General features: G+C 43.5%; 1 protein-coding gene across 1 annotated transcript in view; it reads left to right on the forward strand.

Annotated features, from left to right (window-relative positions):
- The window catches only part of PSMB2 (proteasome 20S subunit beta 2), a 32192-nt gene extending 17913 nt beyond the window's left edge, over positions 1-14279 (forward strand). Inside the window, exons 4-6 of the mRNA XM_045782315.2 lie at positions 9606-9768; positions 11524-11573; positions 14045-14279. Of these exons, the coding sequence (XP_045638271.1) occupies positions 9606-9768; positions 11524-11573; positions 14045-14152 (321 nt within the window). The 3' untranslated portion in view covers positions 14153-14279. The remainder of the gene's footprint in view (positions 1-9605; positions 9769-11523; positions 11574-14044) is intronic.
- Positions 14280-21561: the final 7282 nt, after the last annotated feature.

The raw sequence follows: 21561 nt of genomic DNA on the forward strand, positions 1-21561 counted from the left end.
ATTCAGATTCAGTTGACATTTATTGGGCACCTACCACTTACTGGGTCTTCTTTCAGAAACTTGAACACAGAATAGCACTGTTTGTTCCTCACAGCTGTCGGGTAGGCAATACCATCCCCATATTCGGATGGGGCACTTGAGGCTCCAGGGCCAAATGACTATCTCAAGTAACAAATGTAAAGTGATAAAGCCACATTTGATCTCGTGTCTTCATTGCTTTTTTCACAAAAATACATCTCTGTCTGAGACTTATAGCATTTAAAATCATAGTTTATTCAAATAATAATTTAAAACATGTTTGCTTTTAAAGTTTAAAACGTTGGTTGTAATTGCAGTAACATTGCTGAACTTAAGTTCAGGAACTCAGCCAATGTAAGAATTGTTGCCAATGTGTTAAGCAAAACATTTGACGTGAGCTCATCATTGTAAAGGAAAGTGAGGACAGTTCTTGTATTCTGATGATTTCACATCTGCCAGCATCAAACAGGTACACCAAATAGACTTTCAGAGAAGGACCTACGGCGGAGAAAAGAAAAAGGAAAATCTTGGTTAGACAGTCTCATTTTCAGGGTAATGCTTTTGTTTTGTCTTGGGCCTCTAAAAATCAAAGGTTTGCTTGTTTCTGTATTTCTCAAATGAGTGTGGGAATCTATAAATATGGGCCACTTTGTTTTTTAGTGCTACAAGATAAATGTATCCGAAACAGAGAAAAGGCAAATCAGGCAGTCAGTTTAATTTAACTTCCTTGTTGTGAAGCTCAGTATAGTAGTCTGATCGGTTTAAACTCCTAGTTTTTTTCAGAGGATTAGGAGGAAACTCTTTCCAACTTCCAACTTCATACCTCCTTTTTTTCCCCCACTCTAAGTGGAAACACTGGATAACAGAGCTGGTCCCAGCTTGTGATCATAAAAGAAAGTCCAGTTTCTTCTCAGCTCCCCAGAACGTCTCTCTTAAACTTAGCAGTGCACGGTCTTCGAGATCGGCTTCTGCTTCATCGTTGCCTTCCACTGTTGACCTGCCTCATCCTTGTCACACTGGCTTTCTCTACTTCATGCCCAGTCACTCGTACTCCCCAGCCTGCTGTGTGTTCTTTCTCGTCTCTCTGCTTTTGCTGACCCTGCCACTTTACCAGTCATTCATGCCCGAATGTACTTTCACGTCTCCAAATGGCTAACTTTTAATTGCTGGTTAAGAATCAGTTCAGCATTTTCAGGGAAACTTTCTCTGTACTACTCCCCCCCCCCCCCCCCCCCGCCAAACACACACACACGTCACCCTCAACTTTGTGGTCTCATGGCAACCTAGGAATAGCTCTGCCAGTGTCCTGTTGTAATTGTTCACTATCTTTCTTCCACATGCAAACACGGGAATGAGTGTTTGTGGAAATGAAACCTCCTAACCGGCTCGTTCTTCATGCAGACTCTTAACATGGGTTGTACACTCTTTTCTCTTTCCAGAAGCCTCTGGACAGCTCTACTTAAGCTCGTGATCCAAATGAGTTTTTTACATTTGCTCTACCGTCTTTCCCCTTATTGAGAGCCTTAACTCCTCTTTCTCCCTCATCTTCTATTCTTCTAGTTATTAATTCCTGTCAATTCTACCTTCTATAAATATGTCTCATATTCCATTTCTCCCCTTCCATCCCTACTGCTTCTGCAGTGTCCTATGACATGAAAAAAGCTTGACTCAGCAGGCGAATAGGAGTGATTTTCACTGGCTCCTCTTTGGTTTACATGGTGAGGTTCATATTCTTTAGGAAGCCAGTGACCGTATCATCCCAGTTCCTCTGCTTCCTTCTGAAATCACCTAATTCACTAGGTGTACATGTTCCCATATTCACCAGCATCCATAGGAAATGCTAAGTAGCGTCTATTGAATTTAAAGTCAGTAGAGCATGTAACTCTTGATCTTGGTGTTATGAGTTCGAGCCCCATGTTGGGTGTAGAGATTACTTTAAAAAGTAAAATCTTTTAAAAATAATAATAAAATAAAATATAGTCCCATTTTAAATGCAAAAGTGAAGTTGATTGGGGTATCTGCCCATTTCATAATTACCCTATGTTCTGGTCTCAGCTCTTGCAGGATTTGGTTGAAGCCTTTTATAAATTGTGTACATTTATACTTAAAGCATAATTACCATTATTATTTAGAACAGGAGATTAATGGGTTTCCTTAAAAAGGACTGTGTTGGAGAGGTTTAAAGTCAGAATACAGATGCCCTATATTGTTTAGGTGCTAGGGAAAGCTGTTCTTCCCCAGCCCCGTCTATAGAACCACAGCCTTGTAGAGCTAGAAAAGGTACATAGGTTGTGAAGACAGTTGGAAGTTGCTCTGTGTTTTTTTTAAGTGTTTAATGTGTTTAAAAAATCTCTGTGTTTTTTTTAAGTGTTTGATATAATGAACATTGCAATTCTAATATAGGTACAAAGTCCTTTAAAAATTAAAATTAAAAATTAAAATTAATTAAAAATTGACATTGAAATTTTAAATTTATTTATTAGAGGGGGGGAGCATAGGCGTGTTGGGGGGAGGGGCAGAGGGAGAGAGAGAAAATCTCAAGCAGACTCCCCACTGAGCACGGAGCCAGAGGCAGGAACCCTGAGATCTTGACTGGAGCTGAAATCAAGAGTTGGACATTCAGCCGACTGAGCCACCCAAGTGCTCTGACATTGAAATTTTAAAATTATGCCATCAAACCCATGCAAAGCAGGTAGCTAGTAAATGCTGTTGATTATTGGAAACAAGCTCTTGATTCAGAGTTCAGAGCATCAGTATAAGGAAATGATAACTGATCCATTTGTTTATTAATTTGTAAAATTGGGCATTGGCAAAGCAGTATGGTATTGGTATCTGCTTCTCACCACAGGTATTTATTGAGTACTTACTACATATTTTATATAGTTTTAGACCCTTTGGGGGAGTCATGTGGTCTGATATTAAACCTGCCCTTTTAAAACTTAAAATATTGGTCATGTAAGATGTGGTAAATGAAACAGAGAACAATAGATGCTATATGCAAAATAGTATATCCTGAAATATTTGAGTGTTAAGCTGACATTTACATATTGAATCATATTTTCACACTAATTTCCATTTTGTGGAGGCAGCATGGTTTCCTAGAAAAGCACACAGGACTTGGAATCAGAAGCCTAAATACTGGTCCTGACACTAATTAGCTCTGTGGCTTAGGGCACATCACTGTCCCTTCTTTGAACTTGAGGCCCCACATTTGTAAAAGGGATGTTGGATAAACTAGTTGAGCTTTCTTCTAATTCTGTAAACTGCATTTTTGTGAAATACTCTCAGTGCCAAAAGATGGGATTTTAGGAAGCTTTGACAGTCAGCTGGGGTAAAACAAATAGCATGCACTGTCCCTTCAAAGCCCAGTCTCTGTTTAGTGTATTTAGAAGTCTACTTATTAAAGCACTGTCATCACTAGACAGACTCCTTTGTCCTATTGGTGGTTCTGCATCTCCTTCCAGATTACTCTAGGAATGGAAGTATGCTTCACACGCTGCTTAACGTTCCAAGGTACAGCACAGTGCAAAAGAAACCGCACCTCCAAAGCACCTCACTCCTAGTGACATCGTCCTATTCAATTAGAGGTGGCAAAGGCTGGCCTGACTCCAAAGGAAGACTGTCAATTCCTCTCTTTTTCTGTGTCCACGCTCGGCGGGATGCTTCCTCACGCCCACCTCTCTCCCCCTTGCTGTGACTTTGGCTTCCGCCAGATGTCACACCGCTGCTTGTCACCGCCCAGACTCTCGTCGCTGATTTTGTTGTTTCAGTGTATTTATCACAACTGTTCTCTTCAGCTGTAAAATTTATGGAATTTCACACTCTTCTTAATCACTACAGTGTTTCTTTTTCATGAGAGAGGGAATATACAAGGAGTTGTATGTACAAGGGTTGGAGGGGGGGAAACGCTCCACCTAACTTGAGGAAAGTTTATATCTGTGTACCATCGCACGCCCAAATACACAAAGTGGAACTGAGCTCAGTTGTACAGGGCACAGGTATTAGGAAGTCCATTTCAATCCTAGGGAGAAGTGTGCAAGAGATGTGCTTATTGGCTAATTTCCCGGGCTTAAATTTTATCCCTTTTCTCAACCAAAAAAGGGGGTCTTTTGGTTGGTTCTTAGTGGGACATCTCGATATTATTATCTAGTCAGATCTGTTAATAATACAGTCAGATCCTAAAAGTGCTAGTTGTGATGGTGATTATGGTGATAATAACTAATCTGTATTATTACTGTGTAACAGGCATTTGCATTGGACACTTTACATTTACTGTTATTATCCCTGTTGTATAGATGAAGAAATCTCAAAATGACTTAAAGCTCTCCACTTTAAAATAACCTTATGTCATGTATTGGCGGGGGTGCAGAAGAGGGAGAGAGTGAATCTTAAGCAGGCTCCTCACCCAGTGTGGAGCCAGTCGCTAGGCTTGATCTCACAACCCTGAGATCATGACCTGGGCTGAAATCAAGAGTCAGACACTTAACCGACTGAGCCACCCAGGCGCCTCCCGTGTATTTTTTTAAGATTTTATTTATTTATGTGAGAATGAGAGAGCATGAGCAGGGGGAGGGGCGGAGGGAGAAGAGTAAGTAGACTTCCTGCTGAGCAGAGAGCCCGACGCTACGGGCTCAATCCCAGGACCCTGTGATCATGACCTGAACTGAAGTCAAAAGTCAGATGCTTAGCCAACTGAGCCACCCAGGCTCCCCATTGTGTATTTTTTTTTTAAGGGAGGAAAAGATAGCACATTTGTCATTTGTCTAGCGTTGCCCACCCCCCACTTGTAAAAAGAGGCGAAATTTTGGTGGTACCTTGTTTTAGAAGCTAAAATTCATTTTACGGTACCAGGGTGGTTCATTTAAATTTTTTCTTTGTCTATCAATTAGATACAACTTTAAGCATTTTGCACTGCAAACCGTTGATGGTGATCGTCAAGGCTCTTGGGCAGAGAGTGTCTCATCTAAATGTTTGGATTCATTTATTGGTCATCTGGACGTTTAGGTTAGTTCAAAATTATATATAATATTCAGTCGTAGCCTTTGTTGTGAAGGATCTTGACATACAAGATACAGTTCCTTGCCTTGGGGACCTCATAACTTTGTTTCATTACCTAGACTTGCTATCTAAATAATTAGAATAATGGTGGCAACCAAAGACTAGGATTATATCATGCACAGAACAAAGATTACTTTGTAAAGAATAGAGATTTCCTAGCAAATCTGTGATGATTGATTAGTGTTCCCATTACACCGGAATAATTGGCGGATTCTCACAGGGAATGCTGATCGTGGGATAGAATGGGACTGATGAAAAAGTAGCTAGAAAGTGAGGCCTGGCACTCAGGTGGACATATCTATAGTGACAGAAACAGCATGAAAATACTTAATAAATAAGTAAATGGTATTTACTCTCCCAAGTCTGCATGTAGGGTTTGTTTTTGTTTTTATATTTTCAGGCTTCCGGAAAATCTCTAGGTCTCCAGGCCTGTGATCAATCTCAAGATAGGTTAGGGTAGGCTGACTGAAGTGGATGTGCTCTAAGTTAGGATGCTTATGAATGTCTTTGACAGTGAATACAATCACCTTAAGGCCCCTGAAAAGCATCTGGGAGGGGGAGAGGACGAAACTATCATTTACTGCGTTTCTCCCGTGTGTCAGGCAGTGTGCTAGGCACTTGTTATTATTGTCCTTCCATGTCCCTTTATGAAGACATATATGAGGAATTACATTTCGGTGCTAGGAGTAGGTGGGCTTCTCCTGAGTACTTGCCCTGTGTATTTCATGGGCACTGTGAACTTCATAGGTGATTGTTTCTCTAGTAATAATTTTAGCATTTATCGAGTCTTTACTGTGTCTTAGGCACTATGCTTTTGTTTATATGCATTATCTCTTTGAATCTTCACTGTAGCTCTTTTGTGTAGGTATTAGCCCATGTTTTTAATGGGAACATTAAAATTCAGCGAAGTTAAGTCACTAGCTTTTCTAAGGCCACGCATTAGTAAGATAGCCAGATTTCGAACTCAAGTCTAAGTGCATAGTGTAACCCAGCTTTTTTTCCTCTAAGATACTTATTTATGCTTTTATTCTCCCTTCATTCAATTCTAAATGCCTGACCAGTAGCCTCAATTTTTCTGTACTTAGCAACCCATGTCTAAAGGGAGGTAGAAAGGGAAGGACCTAGGAGTCTAGCAAGAAGCAACAATGTGTGGGCATTCAGAGAGATGCTGGCAGTCTATTTAAACTTGAGTGAATTCTTGGAAGTAGAACCTATTACTTTCTGACATTTGTTTAGTAATTTTCCTCATCTTGTGGCACTAGGCATTAGCCACATCTAAATTAAAATGTGTAATGCTTTCTGGTATGATCATTACTCAATCAGCAAATATTTATTGAGCATATACTATATTGCTTGTATATCGTTGAACAAACCATACATAATCCTGCCTTCATGGAGCTTATAATTGGCATAAATATTTGAATAGCTGGGTTGTAGCTTACACATAAGTATTTCCCTAAACACACCACCAGCAGTCACACATGTGTATGAGGTCAGGATAGCACAAAATTGAAGGGCTTGGAATTTGTCTCATTCCTGGAAAGTGGTAAGGAATCAAGAATATGAGGGACTGTAACAGTCAAGAAACCCACAACTATGGCTTTGTCACTTTGAACACCAAGATTCTGAGAGGAGCAGGAGTGACAGTATACAAGACTTTATTCGAAATTTTAAAAAACTAGTGTGAGCCAGAGACCTCTGATGGAGCATTGTCAGAATTTCAGAAACTGCAAGTTGTTACACAGATGTATTGATTTAATTAGTCTAGATAACACCATTTATTTATGCTGGAGCATCTCACACTTGCAAAAGTCGGTAATTCGAAGTCACACAATAATTTGTGAGTTATCTTCTCTACCCCGTGTTGTGGCTTCTGAATACCGACTTTGATGAGTGCGTGTATCAGATGCTTCAGCATAAATAAATGATATTATATAGACCAGTTAAGTAATACAGTTTGCTTTTGAAGTTCCACTGATACAGTTTCATGTAAAATCTTTTGGTGGTGGCTCTTAAAATCACGTGTTTTAAACACAGAGTAATCTCATAGTGTAGACAAGATCTTCACTGGAGACAGAACGTATCTGGGTTGCTTAGATTTCTTGGGGTAGCTGAGTGGATCCTTAACTTACCTTTCCAACTTGATAAAATTGTTCTGGTTGACCATACAGTGGGTATTTTGGCCCGTGAACAAAGAATAGTAGAGTTAACCTCTTAGCAAAAAGACGAACTTTTTTGGTGATAGGTAAGAGACTTTGTTATGAAATCTCTTAGGGAAGAAAACCAGCTAGAATCCCCATCTCTGCCATCTCTGTCTCCCCCACCGCCCCTTGTTCTTCTTTCTGTTTCTTTTTTGCTACTCCACTTTTAACAACAACAACACGAAGGTATTCTATGTCTGCCTGATTTTACCAGTACTGTTTTCACACTTAGAAAAAAATTCTGTTAGGTATACATTTTTATCTTTAGCTAATTTAAACGGTTTTGTCTTTGTCGTTTAAAGTGATAAGCTATCAAAGAGAGACTGGGGTATGGCTAATATTCTAGGAAATTTAGGTAGCATCTTTTCTTCCAGAGTTTCGGATGCTCACCTCTCTTATTTTTTCTCACCATACTCCCTGGAAGATAGAAAGGGGAAGGATTGGGGCGCCTGGGTGGCACAGCGGTTAAGCGTCTGCCTTCGGCTCAGGGCGTGATCCCGGCGTTCTGGGATCGAGCCCCACATCAGGCTCCTCCGCTATGAGCCTGCTTCTTCCTCTCCCACTCCCCCTGCTTGTGTTCCTCTCTCGCTGGCTGTCTCTATCTCTGTCAAATAAATAAATAAAATCTTTAAAAAAAAAAAAGAAAGGGGAAGGATTAATTAACCCAGTTTTACACATAAGGAAACAGAAGCTCATAGGGGTTAAGTGTCTTGCCTAAGGCCAGACGTACTAAGAACATAGTTGCAGAATGTGGCAGAAAGTTCCAGAGCTTAGCAGAGTGCAGCACACTGCCCACCGGAAATGTGACAGGCGGGTAATTACTTTCTCGGAAGACTTGACTACTGCTGGTCAGTTCTTCCTCCTCTCAGACCGCCCCCAGTTCTTCCTCCTCTCAGACCGCCCCCCATCTTATCCCGAAGGCAGAAACTTGTTTGCAGTTTAGGGCTACTCTGTAGTCTTTAGGAAATGTTACTAGGACAACTGGCTTGGAGTTCCAAGTAAGTATATAGTGTTTTCATGTGTTCTTCTAACATGAGTTTCTTCAAGCTTCCAAATGCCCATTTAATCATTGTTTGAAGAATGTGAGATGTCACTTTTAAGACCACTAGCTGTTATTACTTTATACTCTATAAAAGGGCATGTAAATATATTCAGTTTCATTTAATGTGCATTAATAGAATATATAAGTTTAAGGATGGGCACGTAACCTTAAGCAAGGCCTGCTCACTACCCACTGAGGCAAATGTAAGATGAAAAACACATTTTGCAGTGAAAAAGGAAGCCATGTGAAATGAGAGTCTCACCACTGATGCCTAGGGGCATAGACAGGCTGAATTTAACATGGTAAATGGCCCAGCTGGTTTCGAAAAAAGTAAGCATCCGTTTGGAGATGAAGAGCAAGGCAGACTTAGTCAAGGTTCTTTGTAAAAACTTGCATGTTTAGATTTGCTGGTAATACAAAGAAAGGACACCTGTTAATTATTTTATATTTGTCTCATTGATATAAATTACTTTTTAGTTATCTTAGGAGAGCCTTGTTATATGAGAAAAATGTTATTAGTATTTCACTTAAATCTACAGTTCTTCTAGTATTACTATGTTTCCACAGTTCTAGCGTATTTATGGACTTCCATTATTAGTGTCTGCACTAAAAGTTTAGTGATTTGAGGGGTGCTTGGCTGGCTCAGTTGAGTACAGCATGCAACTCTTGATCTAAGGGTTGTGAATTTGAGCTCTGCATTGAGTGTGGAGCCTACTTAAAATTAAAAGTTAAAAAAAAAACTTCAGTGATGTCACTTAAATTTTTGAGACCTACTCTCTTTCTGCACCCCAAGAGTTGTTTCTTTAATACTGGGGCATACGGTCTACCACTTGAGATTTTGGTCCAGGTGCCCAGACTGAACCTGTTTATTTTGGAAGATGTGGTTGGGGCTGCTGCTTTCTTTAGTCTATGGCCTGACACTCTCAGAACTGTGTTTGTTGGTTTCAGCAATCAGGAAAGACAGAAGAGCACCATGCTTTCTGCCTTTGAAATGCTTTTGTAACAAGTTCTTGTCCATAGGCATTAAGAAGAAAGCAGTTTTTTGGTTTGTCTTTTTTTTTTTAAACCTTTAAGTGCTCCCAATGCTCTTCTGTTCAGAGAAAGGAAGCCAACCTCCCTGATACCTCCTACCGCACTCTCGGACCTTTAGATTTCTCTCAATTTTTACTTTCATCATGATTTATTTAGCTGCTGCTGTTTTCTTACTCATCAAGAATTGGAACGTTCCCATTTGTCATGGAAAGAGTTGTTGGTGTTACTGCTTTGACCATGTCTTTCTTTTGTAGACCCCGTATCACGTCAACCTCCTCCTGGCTGGCTACGATGAGCATGAGGGTCCAGCTCTCTACTACATGGACTACCTGGCAGCCTTGGCCAAGGCTCCTTTTGCAGCCCACGGCTATGGTGCCTTCCTGACTCTCAGTATCCTGGACCGATACTATACACCAAGTAAGTTGTAGCACACTACAGGTAGGGAGTAGTAGCAGAGTCCCGTCCTCAGCTGCTTCCTGGGTTTGCACACCACCCCTCTGCTCCTGGTGGTCGGGACTTGAACAGATGATAGATCCTAGGTAGCACATCAGCTGCCTTGTGGAAGCTGCTCTCCCCCCATGCGTCAGGACGGTTATCGAAAGGCTAATAAGAGTCTCTTTTTTGCTAGACAAAGAGATACTCCGTATGTGCAGAACTGGGTTTTGTTTTGTTTTAAAGGGTGTTGGAAAGGGAAGAAGAAAGGGGGGGTAAACAGAAGGGGGAATGAACCATGAGAGACTATGGACTCTGGGAAACAAACTGAGGGCTTTAGAGGAGTGGGGGGTTTGAGATAGGCCGGTGATGGGTATTCAGGAGGGCACACATTGCATGGTGCACTGGGTGTTATACGCAAACAATGCATCATGGAACTTTACATCAAAAACTAGGGATGTACTGTATGGCGACTAACATAACATAATAAAAAATTATTATAAAAAAATACAGTGTGTTGGAGTAGTGAGTAAAACTAATTTTTCAGTTTTTTAACTCATTTTGCCCAGCCTAGATGCTTATTAGCATCTCAGCCATAAAGAGTGAGCAAGTAAACCAAGTGGTTTGTGCGTTTGTTTTGAGCTTGTGAGGATGAACAGGTCCCCAGCCTGACAACTGAGGATTTCTTTGCTTAAATGTTAAAGCTTTTGAAGGCCACGAGCCCTTCCCTTGGTTCTTATCACCCAATGGCTGCCCCTCCTGTAAGAAAAAGCTGGCTCTCTCCTTGCCTGTAAATTGTTAGCTTGGCAAAGCTTCCAGCGCAGGAATGCTTTTGTGGTAAGTTCTGTCTTTTGACTCCAATCCTAACCTTGATTTTCGCCACTGTGAGCAATAGGCACTTGGGCTTTTTCACATTTATAGGCTGTAGATGCAGCACAGATGGCCACTTCGCTCCCTAAATTCCGTTCTTCCCTGTCAGTGCGGGAAAAATCTGGCTTCTGCACTCTTTTTTGGTGCTGCCCTCTCCCTCAACCTTAGCCATGCCAGAGCTCTAGGCCACATCCTAAAAAGAATTAGCCTGGCCTCCTAATGACCGTTTCTTGGTTTGGCATCTGGCAGTACTACAGCTGGTTTGCCCACCAAAGTCACCACTAACCACCCCTGAAGCCTAACTGCATAATATGTCATCCCAGTTTGCCACGCTTGTGCACAGTTCCTTTGGCTCCGATTCTATGAGAGTCTCAGCCCTATCCCATGAATTCTCTCTCCATTGTTAAACGGAGACCCAGCTGGGAAAGTGAGGCTAAAACTCCGGCCCTGTCCTCCCTTTCCCTGACTTGCAGCTGGCTGGGGCAGATGGAACTGATTTAAGCCCTGGTCTAAAGGGGGGGAGGGTGCGGGTGCGGGTGCGTGTCAGGGTGAGGGGGATGGGCTATAAAAGAGGCAAGCCGCTGGACTTCTCTAGAGGCAGGCCTGGCCATGGGAGGCAGAATTCCGTCATGCTTACCCTTCTCTGTAGCAAATCAATTTGCGATGGCTAGTGGCTGCCAGAGCACTGGGTCTGGGGCACCTTCCACTGCATATGGAATAAGTTTGTTGCAAGCTAGAAGGCTAGGCATTTTTTTTGCCATTTCCGTTTGTGTAGCATACTGACCTGAAGAAGTTTGAAAGGTAAAAGTTGTGGCAGAGAGTTGGACTTAATGGCAACACCTTGAGTGCGTGGCCTCTGTTCTCTTTCAGCTATCTCTCGTGAGAGGGCAGTGGAGCTTCTTAGGAAATGTCTAGAGGAGGTGAGTAGCTCCCACAGGATCCCGAAAGGAATGTTTATCTCTGTCTGCCAGCATTGTTCCATTCCTCGGTTGCATTTTTTTCTGATCTTTGCCAGAAGGTGTAATAAATACCCACTAACCAGATGTGAAGTTGCTACCAGGGTTAGAGTTTGGTGGGTAACAAGCTTATTTGGTTTCTCTCATGGGTTTCCTTCCCATCAGTGTCAATTTTACAATTTAGTTACTTTTTACGGGGGCGGGGGGTTCGTCCAGGCTAGTGGTTCTCAGATTTTGGTGTGTATAATCTAGGGAATTTTTTGTTTGTTTGTTTATTTTTTTTAATTTTTTTAAAGGATTTTTTTTTTTTTTAACATTTTATTTACTTATTTGACAGACAGAGACAGCCAGCGAGAGAGGGAACACAAGCAGGGGGAGTGAGAGGGGAAGAAGCAGGCTTCCAGCGGAGGAGCCTGATGTGGGGCTCGATCCCAGGACTCTGGGATCACACCCTGAGCCTAAGGCAGACGTTTACCGGCTGTGCCACCTAGGCGCCCCTGTTTTTGTTTTTAAGTAGATTCATGACTATCCCACTCCCACCTCCACCCCTGATTCTTTTTTTTTTTTTCTTTTTTTAAAGATTTTATTTATTTATTTGACAGAGATAGAGACAGCCAGCGAGAGAGGGAACACAAACAGGGGGAGTGGGAGAGGAAGAAGCAGGCTCACAGCGGAGGAGCCTGATGTGGGGCTCGATCCCATAACACTGGGATCACGCCCTGAGCCGAAGGCAGACGCCCAACCGCTGTGCCACCCAGGTGCCCCTCCACCCCTGATTCTGATTGATTTGTCCGGTACAGAGCCGAGTGTTTACTTAGCAGTGTCAGCTGATGTTGCTACAGGTGGTAACTGTGATATATATACTTCAAGGACTATTGCTGCCCTAGACTTTATACCTGCTCTATTCTTGTGCCACTGGGAGTTGCCATGCTGTCTGCTCTCTCAGAGTGCGTTAGTTTGGAGAGAAAGCCTTCCCTGAGAATTCAGAAGGCCATGGAAAGCAGCTAGGAAAGCTTTAAGCAGAAAAGGAGAGTAGCCTTTAGTTTACGACACTAGGAACACGGACCCCACCCATTCCAGTACTAGTCCTAAGAGTCTTTGGCGTACGGATGGAGGAGGAGGAGGAAGAGAAAGCAGCTCCCTTAGGATTGTTAATTCTTTTGCTGTCTTTGTGGCCTAAGGATGACCCCGAATTTGTGGTCTAGTGAGAGAGTAGGAGGGTAGGAGCGTTGGCCATAATGTCAATTTGCCTCTTATACAATCCTTCATTTTCAGTCCACAGTGCCCCCTCCTTCTTGTTTACGAACCCCCTTTCCAAAGCAGAAGCTGAGAATAGACTCATGTGCTCTCCTTAACCATTCATCTGAGAGACCGTATTAGTCCAGCAGTCGTAAGTGTTTAAAGGGCCGCTAGGGAGAAGGCACTGGCATATCAAGTGCTCTGAGACTTTATTCACTGTGGACCCTAAGGATGACCATTTTAGAAACTCACATTTCCTTATTGTCACCTTTTCTTGATTTTGGAGCTTGTTTCTGGATATAGGAGTCATTGGCTAGAGGGGACTCAGGAAATGGTAGGTTGTTGACGCCCAGTCCTCAGCTGTAAAGGAGATGGGAAATATGGGAGGGCGGACTCATGCCTGGGGAGGTGGACATCTCTGACATATGCTCCTAAGGGACCAAGTAGAGAGCTTTATGCCTTCTCTCTGAAGACTAAGTCCAGGAAGGGTGGCCACAGAAGCATAGACTTCCTCCCAACTATGTTCCTCAGTAGTCTCTAGCCAGGTTAGTGAGGGCTGTCTGCTTCCATGCACGTAGACCACAGCTCCTTTGGAACAGCCTCTCAAGCAGAGACTCTTAAGAGAGTGCAGAGATGTTATTTTAATCATAGGTCAGCTTGGATTGCAGGAGTCAGAAGCAGGGGTTGTTCCAAGAGCAGTTCTACCAATGTCCTTCCCACCATGCCTCTAGCTACACACACCCAGGCCTTATATAATATCGGGGGGCCGAGGGTGACTGGAGCAAATTCTTGGGACGTAGGAGTACATTGCTTTGGTCCAAAGCTTATTCCTAGGGCAATCACTCCTTTGTTGGCTTACTACCTTGAGACATTTTAAAAAAGAAGTCTGTGTTTATCAGACTGATGGGTAGCAGACTGTGGGGAATAGAACCTTGACTTGTCTTATTCTTTCATCAGCTGACTGACTAGAGACGAGCTCCCAGCTGCATCTCCCAGTTCTTGCTCACTGCCCCCCAGCCTCCAGCTGCAGTCTGGGCTTTCTTCAGTGTCTGACTACTGACTGCCCCCTGTAGAATATAAGCGCCACAAAAGCAGGGATTTTTATCTGCGTGTATGCCCAGTGCCTCAAAGAGCCCTGCCCATAGTTAGTGCTCAGTAAATACTTTTTGACTGATTTTCTTCATGTCTCTCTGCAGCTCCAGAAACGCTTCATCCTGAATCTGCCAACTTTCAGCGTTCGAATCATTGACAAAAATGGCATCCATGACCTGGACAACATTTCCTTCCCTAAACAGGGCTCCTAACCTTATGCCGTCCCTCCCACTTGCCAGGGAACTTTTTTTGATGTGCTCCTTCATCTTTTTCTACTCTTTTGACGTGCATCCTTGACAGATGGTTAATTCAGAATAAAGCTGAATCTGGATAAATTGAGCTCTCTGGTTTGAGTCTCAGTTTACCTAATATCACCTCAGGACAGAAATGAAGAAAGGATTTTCTGCATTGGACTTTTTCTAGGACTGTTCTTCCTTCTGCCCCTTTCCCTTCATTAATGCTCTAATTGCCCTTTAGCAGCTGACAGCCCTCCATTCTGTTTCACTGCCCAGCTTCCTTCCCATTTGGCTCTTTTCTATATCTTGCTCACTAATGCGTCATTCCCCTAAAGCAGTGGTTCTTTTTGCCCCTAAGCTTAATATTTTAAAAATTAATTTGAATAGGTGATACATACACTTAGTAAAAAATGCAAATGATACAAAGTAAAATATTACATAGTAAAAAAAATTACAAAGTAAAAGAAATTATAAAGTAATTACATAGTAAAAAATATTTCTCCTTTCCCTGTAGTTTGATCACCTGCTTCCCTTCCCAGAGGAAACTTCAGCTGCTAATTTCTTATCTGTCCTTTAAGATCTGGGTTATTCCTGTATAATGCATGCACGCACACACACACACATATCCCTACTTAAAAATGTTTTTAAATGTTCTGCATATTATTTTTTTCATTTAACACTATACTGAAGATTGTTCTGTATCAGTATATATTACCCACAGCTACCTTATTCTTGTTGACAGTTGTGTAATATTCTATTAAATTGATGTACTATAGGCAGTTAACCAGGTATCTGTTTGACTTCCTAATCTAGCTTTTTGGGAATGAATAATGTAGATGAGTTTTGATTAGTGCACTGAAACAGTGGTTCCTAACTGGATGTTTGTATCAGAATCACCTGGGGAGTTTTCTTTTTTTGGGTACACGGTTAGGCTCTACTCCCAGATTCTTTTTTTTTTTAAGATTTTATTCTTTTATTCATTTATTTGAGAGAGAACACAGGTGGGGGGAGGGGCAGAGGGAGAGGGAGAGGGAGAAGCAGACTCCCTGCTGAGCAGGTGGGGCTCAATCCCAGGACCCCAGGATCATGACCAGAGCCGAAGGTAGATGCTTAACCACCCAGGCACCCCTCACTCCCAGATTCTAACCAAGTAGGTTTGGGGCCTAGACATGGGAATATTTTTTAAAGCTTCCCAAGTAATTCTTATCTTCAACCACGATAGAGAACTGCTGGGTGGAAGTTTCTTTAGAGTAGTCCTCAAACTTGAGCCTGGAGGGCTTATTCTCACACAGCTTGCTGGGTCCTACCCCTATAGTTTCTACATGTTTGGGGTGTGGCCTGAGATCTTACATTTCTAACATTTCCAGTCGATGGTGCTGCTGCTGGTCCAGCAACCACACTTCAAACCCCATTTGGTCTTAAACTAAGATAAGGCCTACTTTATCCAGTTCTGTGCTACTCTTAATACCAGATATGGATAGGGTTTTTTTGTTTATCTGAAGTAAAATACCATCTCGCTAAGATGCTATCTACAGATTAGAACATTTGTACTGACAGTATTAACATTAGATTAGAATGTTATACACTTTTTGATACACCAGTGGTAAATGCTTTATACCTTAAGAAGGAAGTTAATCATTGGATAAATGGGGAAAAAGAGATGATTCATATCACCGCAGCCGGCTCAGCCTCTAGTACCACTATGAATATGCAGGGGTTTGGGCTTTTGGCTGGATTCCCGAGTCTTTTTCTAGGGCATCTATTTTTAAAGCTCCACAGGTGATTCTGATGTGGAGTACCACTATAAAATACAGGCGGTCCTGTGTCCTGGTTTGTCCGTCTGTGAAATGGTTAGAATTGTATCTATTCCATGGGGGATAGTTACGAGGATTCCATGAGGTAATGTACAGCATTTGGAACAGGGCCTGGCCTGCCCATGCGCTCAGTAAGTATATAATTGTTGGTAAACTTGATATTTTGTACCCACACCTCACCAGGAATGAAATGGTTCTCTGCATCTGCACGGTAAGTGTCTCCAGGGCAGTCTAGGTAAGCCCACCATCCCACCCTGATTCCCAGTCTCTTTTCTCCAACCCAGATCTCTTTCCTGGGCTCCAGAGCAGCTTTTTCCTAAGTAGCTCACCTTCCAGCCATAGGGACATCAAATATCATGTCTAACGCTTAGCTTTACCATCTGCTCCCTCCAGAACTCCTCTCTAGCATTTCATCTTAGATAATAACAGTCACCTAGCTCCCAAGTACCCAAGCCAGAAACCTAGGCATCTTTTTTTTTTTTTTTTTTAAGGTAATCTTTGTACACAATGTGGGGCTTGAACTCATAACCCTGAGATCAAGGATCAGATGTTCTACCAGTTGGGCCACACAGATGCCCTGGCACCACTTATTTTTAATAAACTTAATTTAATGGGTGCCTGGATGGCTTAGTCGGTTAAGCATCTGCCTTCAGCTCTGGTCGTGGTCCTGGGGTCAAGTCCTGCATCGGGCTCCCTGGGAGCCTGCTTCTCTCTCTGCCTCTCTCTCTCTCTCTCATGAATAAATAAAATCTAAAGTAAAACAAATTTGGTTTTACAGAAAAGTTGCAAAGATAATACAGAGTTTCCTTATACCTCTCACATGGTTTCCCCTTAGGTTAACCTCTTACATAGCCACTCTGCATTTGTCAAAACTAAGAAACCATCATTGTTTGGTACATTAGTATTAACTAAACTCCAGCTTTTATTCAGCTTTTACATTTTCCCACTAATGTCCTTTTTCTGTTCTGGAATATAGGCCAGGATACCACATTGTACTCAGCTAGGCACCATTTTTGGTGCCTTCTTTTTCTCCTACCTCACATAGTCACCAAGTTCTAACAGTTTTACTTCCTAAATGTCTTTTAGTAAAAATCTCTATCCCCAGTATTCTGATTTATCCCCCATCATTCTTTCCTGGACTATTTTAACAGCCTCCTACCTTCTCTACTTTTCATCTCTTTCCTCTCTAGTTCTTTCTCTGTACTCTACAAGTTTGATCATCCATACCTCTTTCACTTAAACTTTCTAATGGTTTTCCACTACTTACACCATAAAATCCAATTTTTTTTTTTTTAAGATTTCATTTATTTATTTGAGAGAAGAGTGAGAAAGGAGTGAGGGAAAGAAGAAGCAGACCCCCCCCCCCACTGAGCAGGGAGCACAATGTGGGGCTCAATCCCAGGACTCCAGGATCATGACCTGAGCAGAAGGCAGACGCCTGAGCCACCCAGGCGCCCTAAAATCCAGTTCTTTAGTTTGACATGCTAGGTATTTCATAATCCTCTCCCATGCTAGCTCCCCCATTTCCTTTCCCTCCTTTATACCTCGTAAAGCCCTTGATCCAAATGAATTTCTATGGACTCAGCATGCATTTATGACTTCACACCTCTATGTACCTACTAGAAGAAGGGTAAACATTGCTTTATGAAGCTTTTCTTACAGGTAATGTATTTGTGGGTGATCGAGTCATAATGTGGTACACTCTGATGTTTTCTAATCTGTTTTACCAGATTTTAATTTTATTTATTTATTTTTAAGATTTTATTCATTTGAGACAGAGAGAGAGCGTGAGCAGTGGGAGAGGCAGAAGGGGAGAGAGAAGCAGATTCCCTGCTGAGCCAGGAGCCAGATATGGGGCTTGATCCCACGACCCTGGGATCACGACCCGAGCCAAAGGCAGATGCTCAGCCATCTGAGCCACCCAGGTGCCCCTATTTTTAAATTTATTTTAAAGATATATCTATGAGAGAGAGAGAGCAGGGGGAGGGGCAGAGAGAATCTTTCAAGCAGACTCCCCACTGAGTGCGGGGGCTCAATCCCACAACCCATGAGATCACCACCTGAGCTGAAACCAAGAGTCAGACAACCAATTGACTGAGCCACTCAGGCACCCCCAGATTTTCTTTTTTGAATGCTATGCCCCTCTAAATTGACTTCCTGAAGTTTGAAAAACACTGGGAATTCGCTGATTCTTTAACACTCCTGCCCAAATTGCTCAGAAGGGTCTTCTGATTGGTTCCCATCTGCTTTTAGGTGATTAATACCCAGAAAACAGTCTATTCCTTCCCAGACCTGGGGTGAGAGGGGATAGATTGGAGGAGAGAACAGCTGGTTTCCCTCAGGGTAGGGAAGCTCAGCCCCAACTAGTGAAGAGGTTGGGGAAGCTGGCGGGGAACCTCTGAGCCGTGGAGGAGAGCGGTGAAATAGCTTGAGAAGTGCTTGGCTTCGCAGCTCAGGAACGGGCTGAGCCTGCTGTGCCCAAATCCCGGCTGACGCCTGAAGCCCGAAGTTCTTTCACTGTCTCCTCACCATGGCCCTTTGCCCAAAGCAGCAGCCATGCACAAGCAGGAGGAGGGCCGTTCTTGGGGTTCTAACTGACTGCTGCTCCCTCAGCTCCAGTGTGTGGGTTAGGGATATGTGTTTGACAGGAGAAAGGCCTGCCACTTAGCCTCACTCCCCTAACTTAAAGAGGTTTGAAAATGGGAAGGTGGTCAAAGGCTACTCTTACTCCTCCTGGAGCCCCATGAGCCTTTTTTTTTTTTTTTTTTTTTTTTTTAAGATTTTATTTATTTATGTGACAGAGAGACAGCCAGCGAGAGAGGGAACACAGCAGGGGGAGTGGGAGAGGAAGAAGCAGGCTCATAGCGGAAGAGCCTGATGTGGGACTCGATCCCGGATCGCCAGGATCACGCCCTGAGCCGAAGGCAGACGCTTTAACGACTGCGCTACCCAGGCGCCCCTCCATGAGCCTTTAAAATAAAACAGGAAAGTCTTTTCTTTAAAAGAATATAAATGTCAAAAACGGATGCTTACCCAGTCGAGATACTCTCCATTTCATTCACAGCTACTTGCTTTGCAAAAAAAGAAGCCATGTAATCCATCTGTATACTTTTTCTTTAATCATCGTCTACTTTTCCTTAGGGCTAGACTCAGGTTGTCGGAGACTAAAACACAATGTATTTTTTTTTTAATTTTATTTATTTATTCGGCAGAGATAGAGACAGCCAGCGAGAGAGGGAACACAGCAGGAGGAGTGGGAGAGGAAGAAGCAGGCTCATAGCGGAGGAGCCTGATGTGGGGCTCGATCCCATAACGCCGGGATCACGCCCTGAGCCGAAGGCAGACGCTTAACCGCTGTGCCACCCAGGCGCCCCAACACAATGTATTTTTGCTGTGGAAAAATAATCAAACCCTCCTGGGAAGAATCAAATGCTGAAAGCTCATTAGAAGCTTCTTATGCTGCTTACGTTCTCCACACTGTACTCCTGCTTCTGCGTGGTTACCATCTTGACCATCCACTGCAGGACCAGAGCCTTGCGGCCCAAAGGGCTGCAGGACCTGCTTTCCCTGGCTGGACTCAGACCTGGGAGCACCTCTGCAGAGGGCATGTGGGCAGTGCGAACAGAGGGGTGGGTCAGACCCGCATGAGTCCCTCTTAGTTGCTCTGTGACCTTGGTCAAGTTACTCTGAGCTAGAATTTTCTTATCTCTACGGTAGGACTTGGTTAGGACTACGTGGTTAACAGGGAAATTGTCCAGCACTGAAAAGTTCATAATAAACTGGTTTCCTCCTTGTTCACTTTAGAGATATTTACAGCCTTTTATTGACTTGTTACTATGTGTTGGGCATTGTTCTAAGTGCTAAATGTGTTACCTCATTTAATCCCCTCAACTTCCCATGGTTTCAAACAACTTTAGTAGAGAGTCTCTTGCCAGGCCCAGGGCTTTGGTTAAAACAGAGCATACATGCTTCCTGCCTTCCCTCCATTCCTTCTTCCATATGGGTGGGATGAGGCAGTGAACCTTCTTGGGAAAAGAAATCACATCTTAGGACCTTTACCCTGGAGGTGATGCCTAGGCCTTATGTTCCCTTCACTTCTGCAAAACACTCAACATCTTGGACAGCACACCTGCGAAGAACTGGCGGAAGAGCATTCCCGGCAAAGAGCACAGTGAGCGCAGTGGCCCGGAGGCATAGACTAAGTGGTAATTGCAGGAACAAGCAGGAAGCTAGTGGGATTGGAGCAAAGGGAATTGATGAAGAGAATAGTTTAAGATAAGGTTGGAGGTGGGCAAAGCCCAGGTCATTGCAGGGCTCAGTATGAAGGTGCACGGGTCAAAACAGGGAGAGGGGTTGGAAGGTCACTGCGGGGGTCCTGAGGACTAGGGTCATGGCAGAGGAGACAGAAGAGGACGGGTCGTCTAATGGTTTGGGTGTAGGGAAAGAACCAAATATGACTCCGCGGTGTCTGGCTTGAGCAGCCGGGTGGGGGGTGGTGCCATGTACTCAGAGGGAGAGTGTGGAGGAGGTCGAGATGTGAGAGCCTGAGTCATGTGCTCCATTTTGGACATACATTTGAGATGCCTGTTAGTCCAGTGGAGACATCGGACAGACAGGCTAATGCACGCGCAAGCCTGGAGATCAGGGAGGCGCCCCCAAGGAAGGTCAACACTTACAGGTCAAGAAGACAAGGAGCCAGAGTTGGAACCAGGGTGGTCAGAGAAAACCGGATGTTGGGAGCCACAGAGAAGAGTGTTGTGGAAAAGAAAGTGGTCAGTCATGGTAGGTGCTGCTAGGTCCAGAAAAAAAGGCCTTTGGATATGACATAGTGGCCGTTGGTGACCTTGTGAGTGGATTTCAATAGACTGATGGGCATGGAAGCCAGACGACACGGGTTGAAGAGTGAATTGGAGGTGAGGAAGTGGAGGTAGAGGGGTATTGATCTTTCACAAACTTGAACTGCAAGGGAAGTAAATGGGGGAAGGTTTATGTTTTGTAAGGTGACAGACCCTAGAACAGGAGTGCTTTGGGGAGTGACGCAGTAGACGGTTGTGTGGAGAGGGAGACACCGATGGATGCAGGAAAGAAAAGCTGCCTCTTTTTTTTTTTTTTTTTAAATAAAGATCTTATTTATTTGACAGAGCACAAGTAGGGGGAGCAGCAGGCAGAGGCAGAGGGAGAAGCCGGCCCCCTGATGAGCAAGGAGCCTGATAACGGGGCTCGGTCCCAGGACCTTGGGATTATGACCCGAGCTGAAGGCAGACGCTTAACGACTGAGCCACCCAGGTGCCCCGAGAATGAAATCCTTAAGAAGACAGCCAGATTAGTATTGGACACACACTCCCATAGTCACCAGCATCCATTCTGACACATACAGACCCACCACCAATGGTCGTGGTAATATATCACTTAGACCCACAGCCAGACAGCCACAATTACACACAGGCCTGCCAAGTCTTACGAGAACTACACATACAGACCTGGGATTCACTTCTCTCTCACATACACAGAAATGACAGCCACTCTGATGAAGTAGATAGACCCCCACACACACCATACGCACACAGTGGT

This window comes from Ursus americanus, chromosome 33 (genome assembly GCF_024610735.1).
Source record: "Ursus americanus isolate L20-20 chromosome 33, mUrsAme1.1.p, whole genome shotgun sequence".
Classification (NCBI taxonomy): domain Eukaryota; kingdom Metazoa; phylum Chordata; class Mammalia; order Carnivora; family Ursidae; genus Ursus; species Ursus americanus.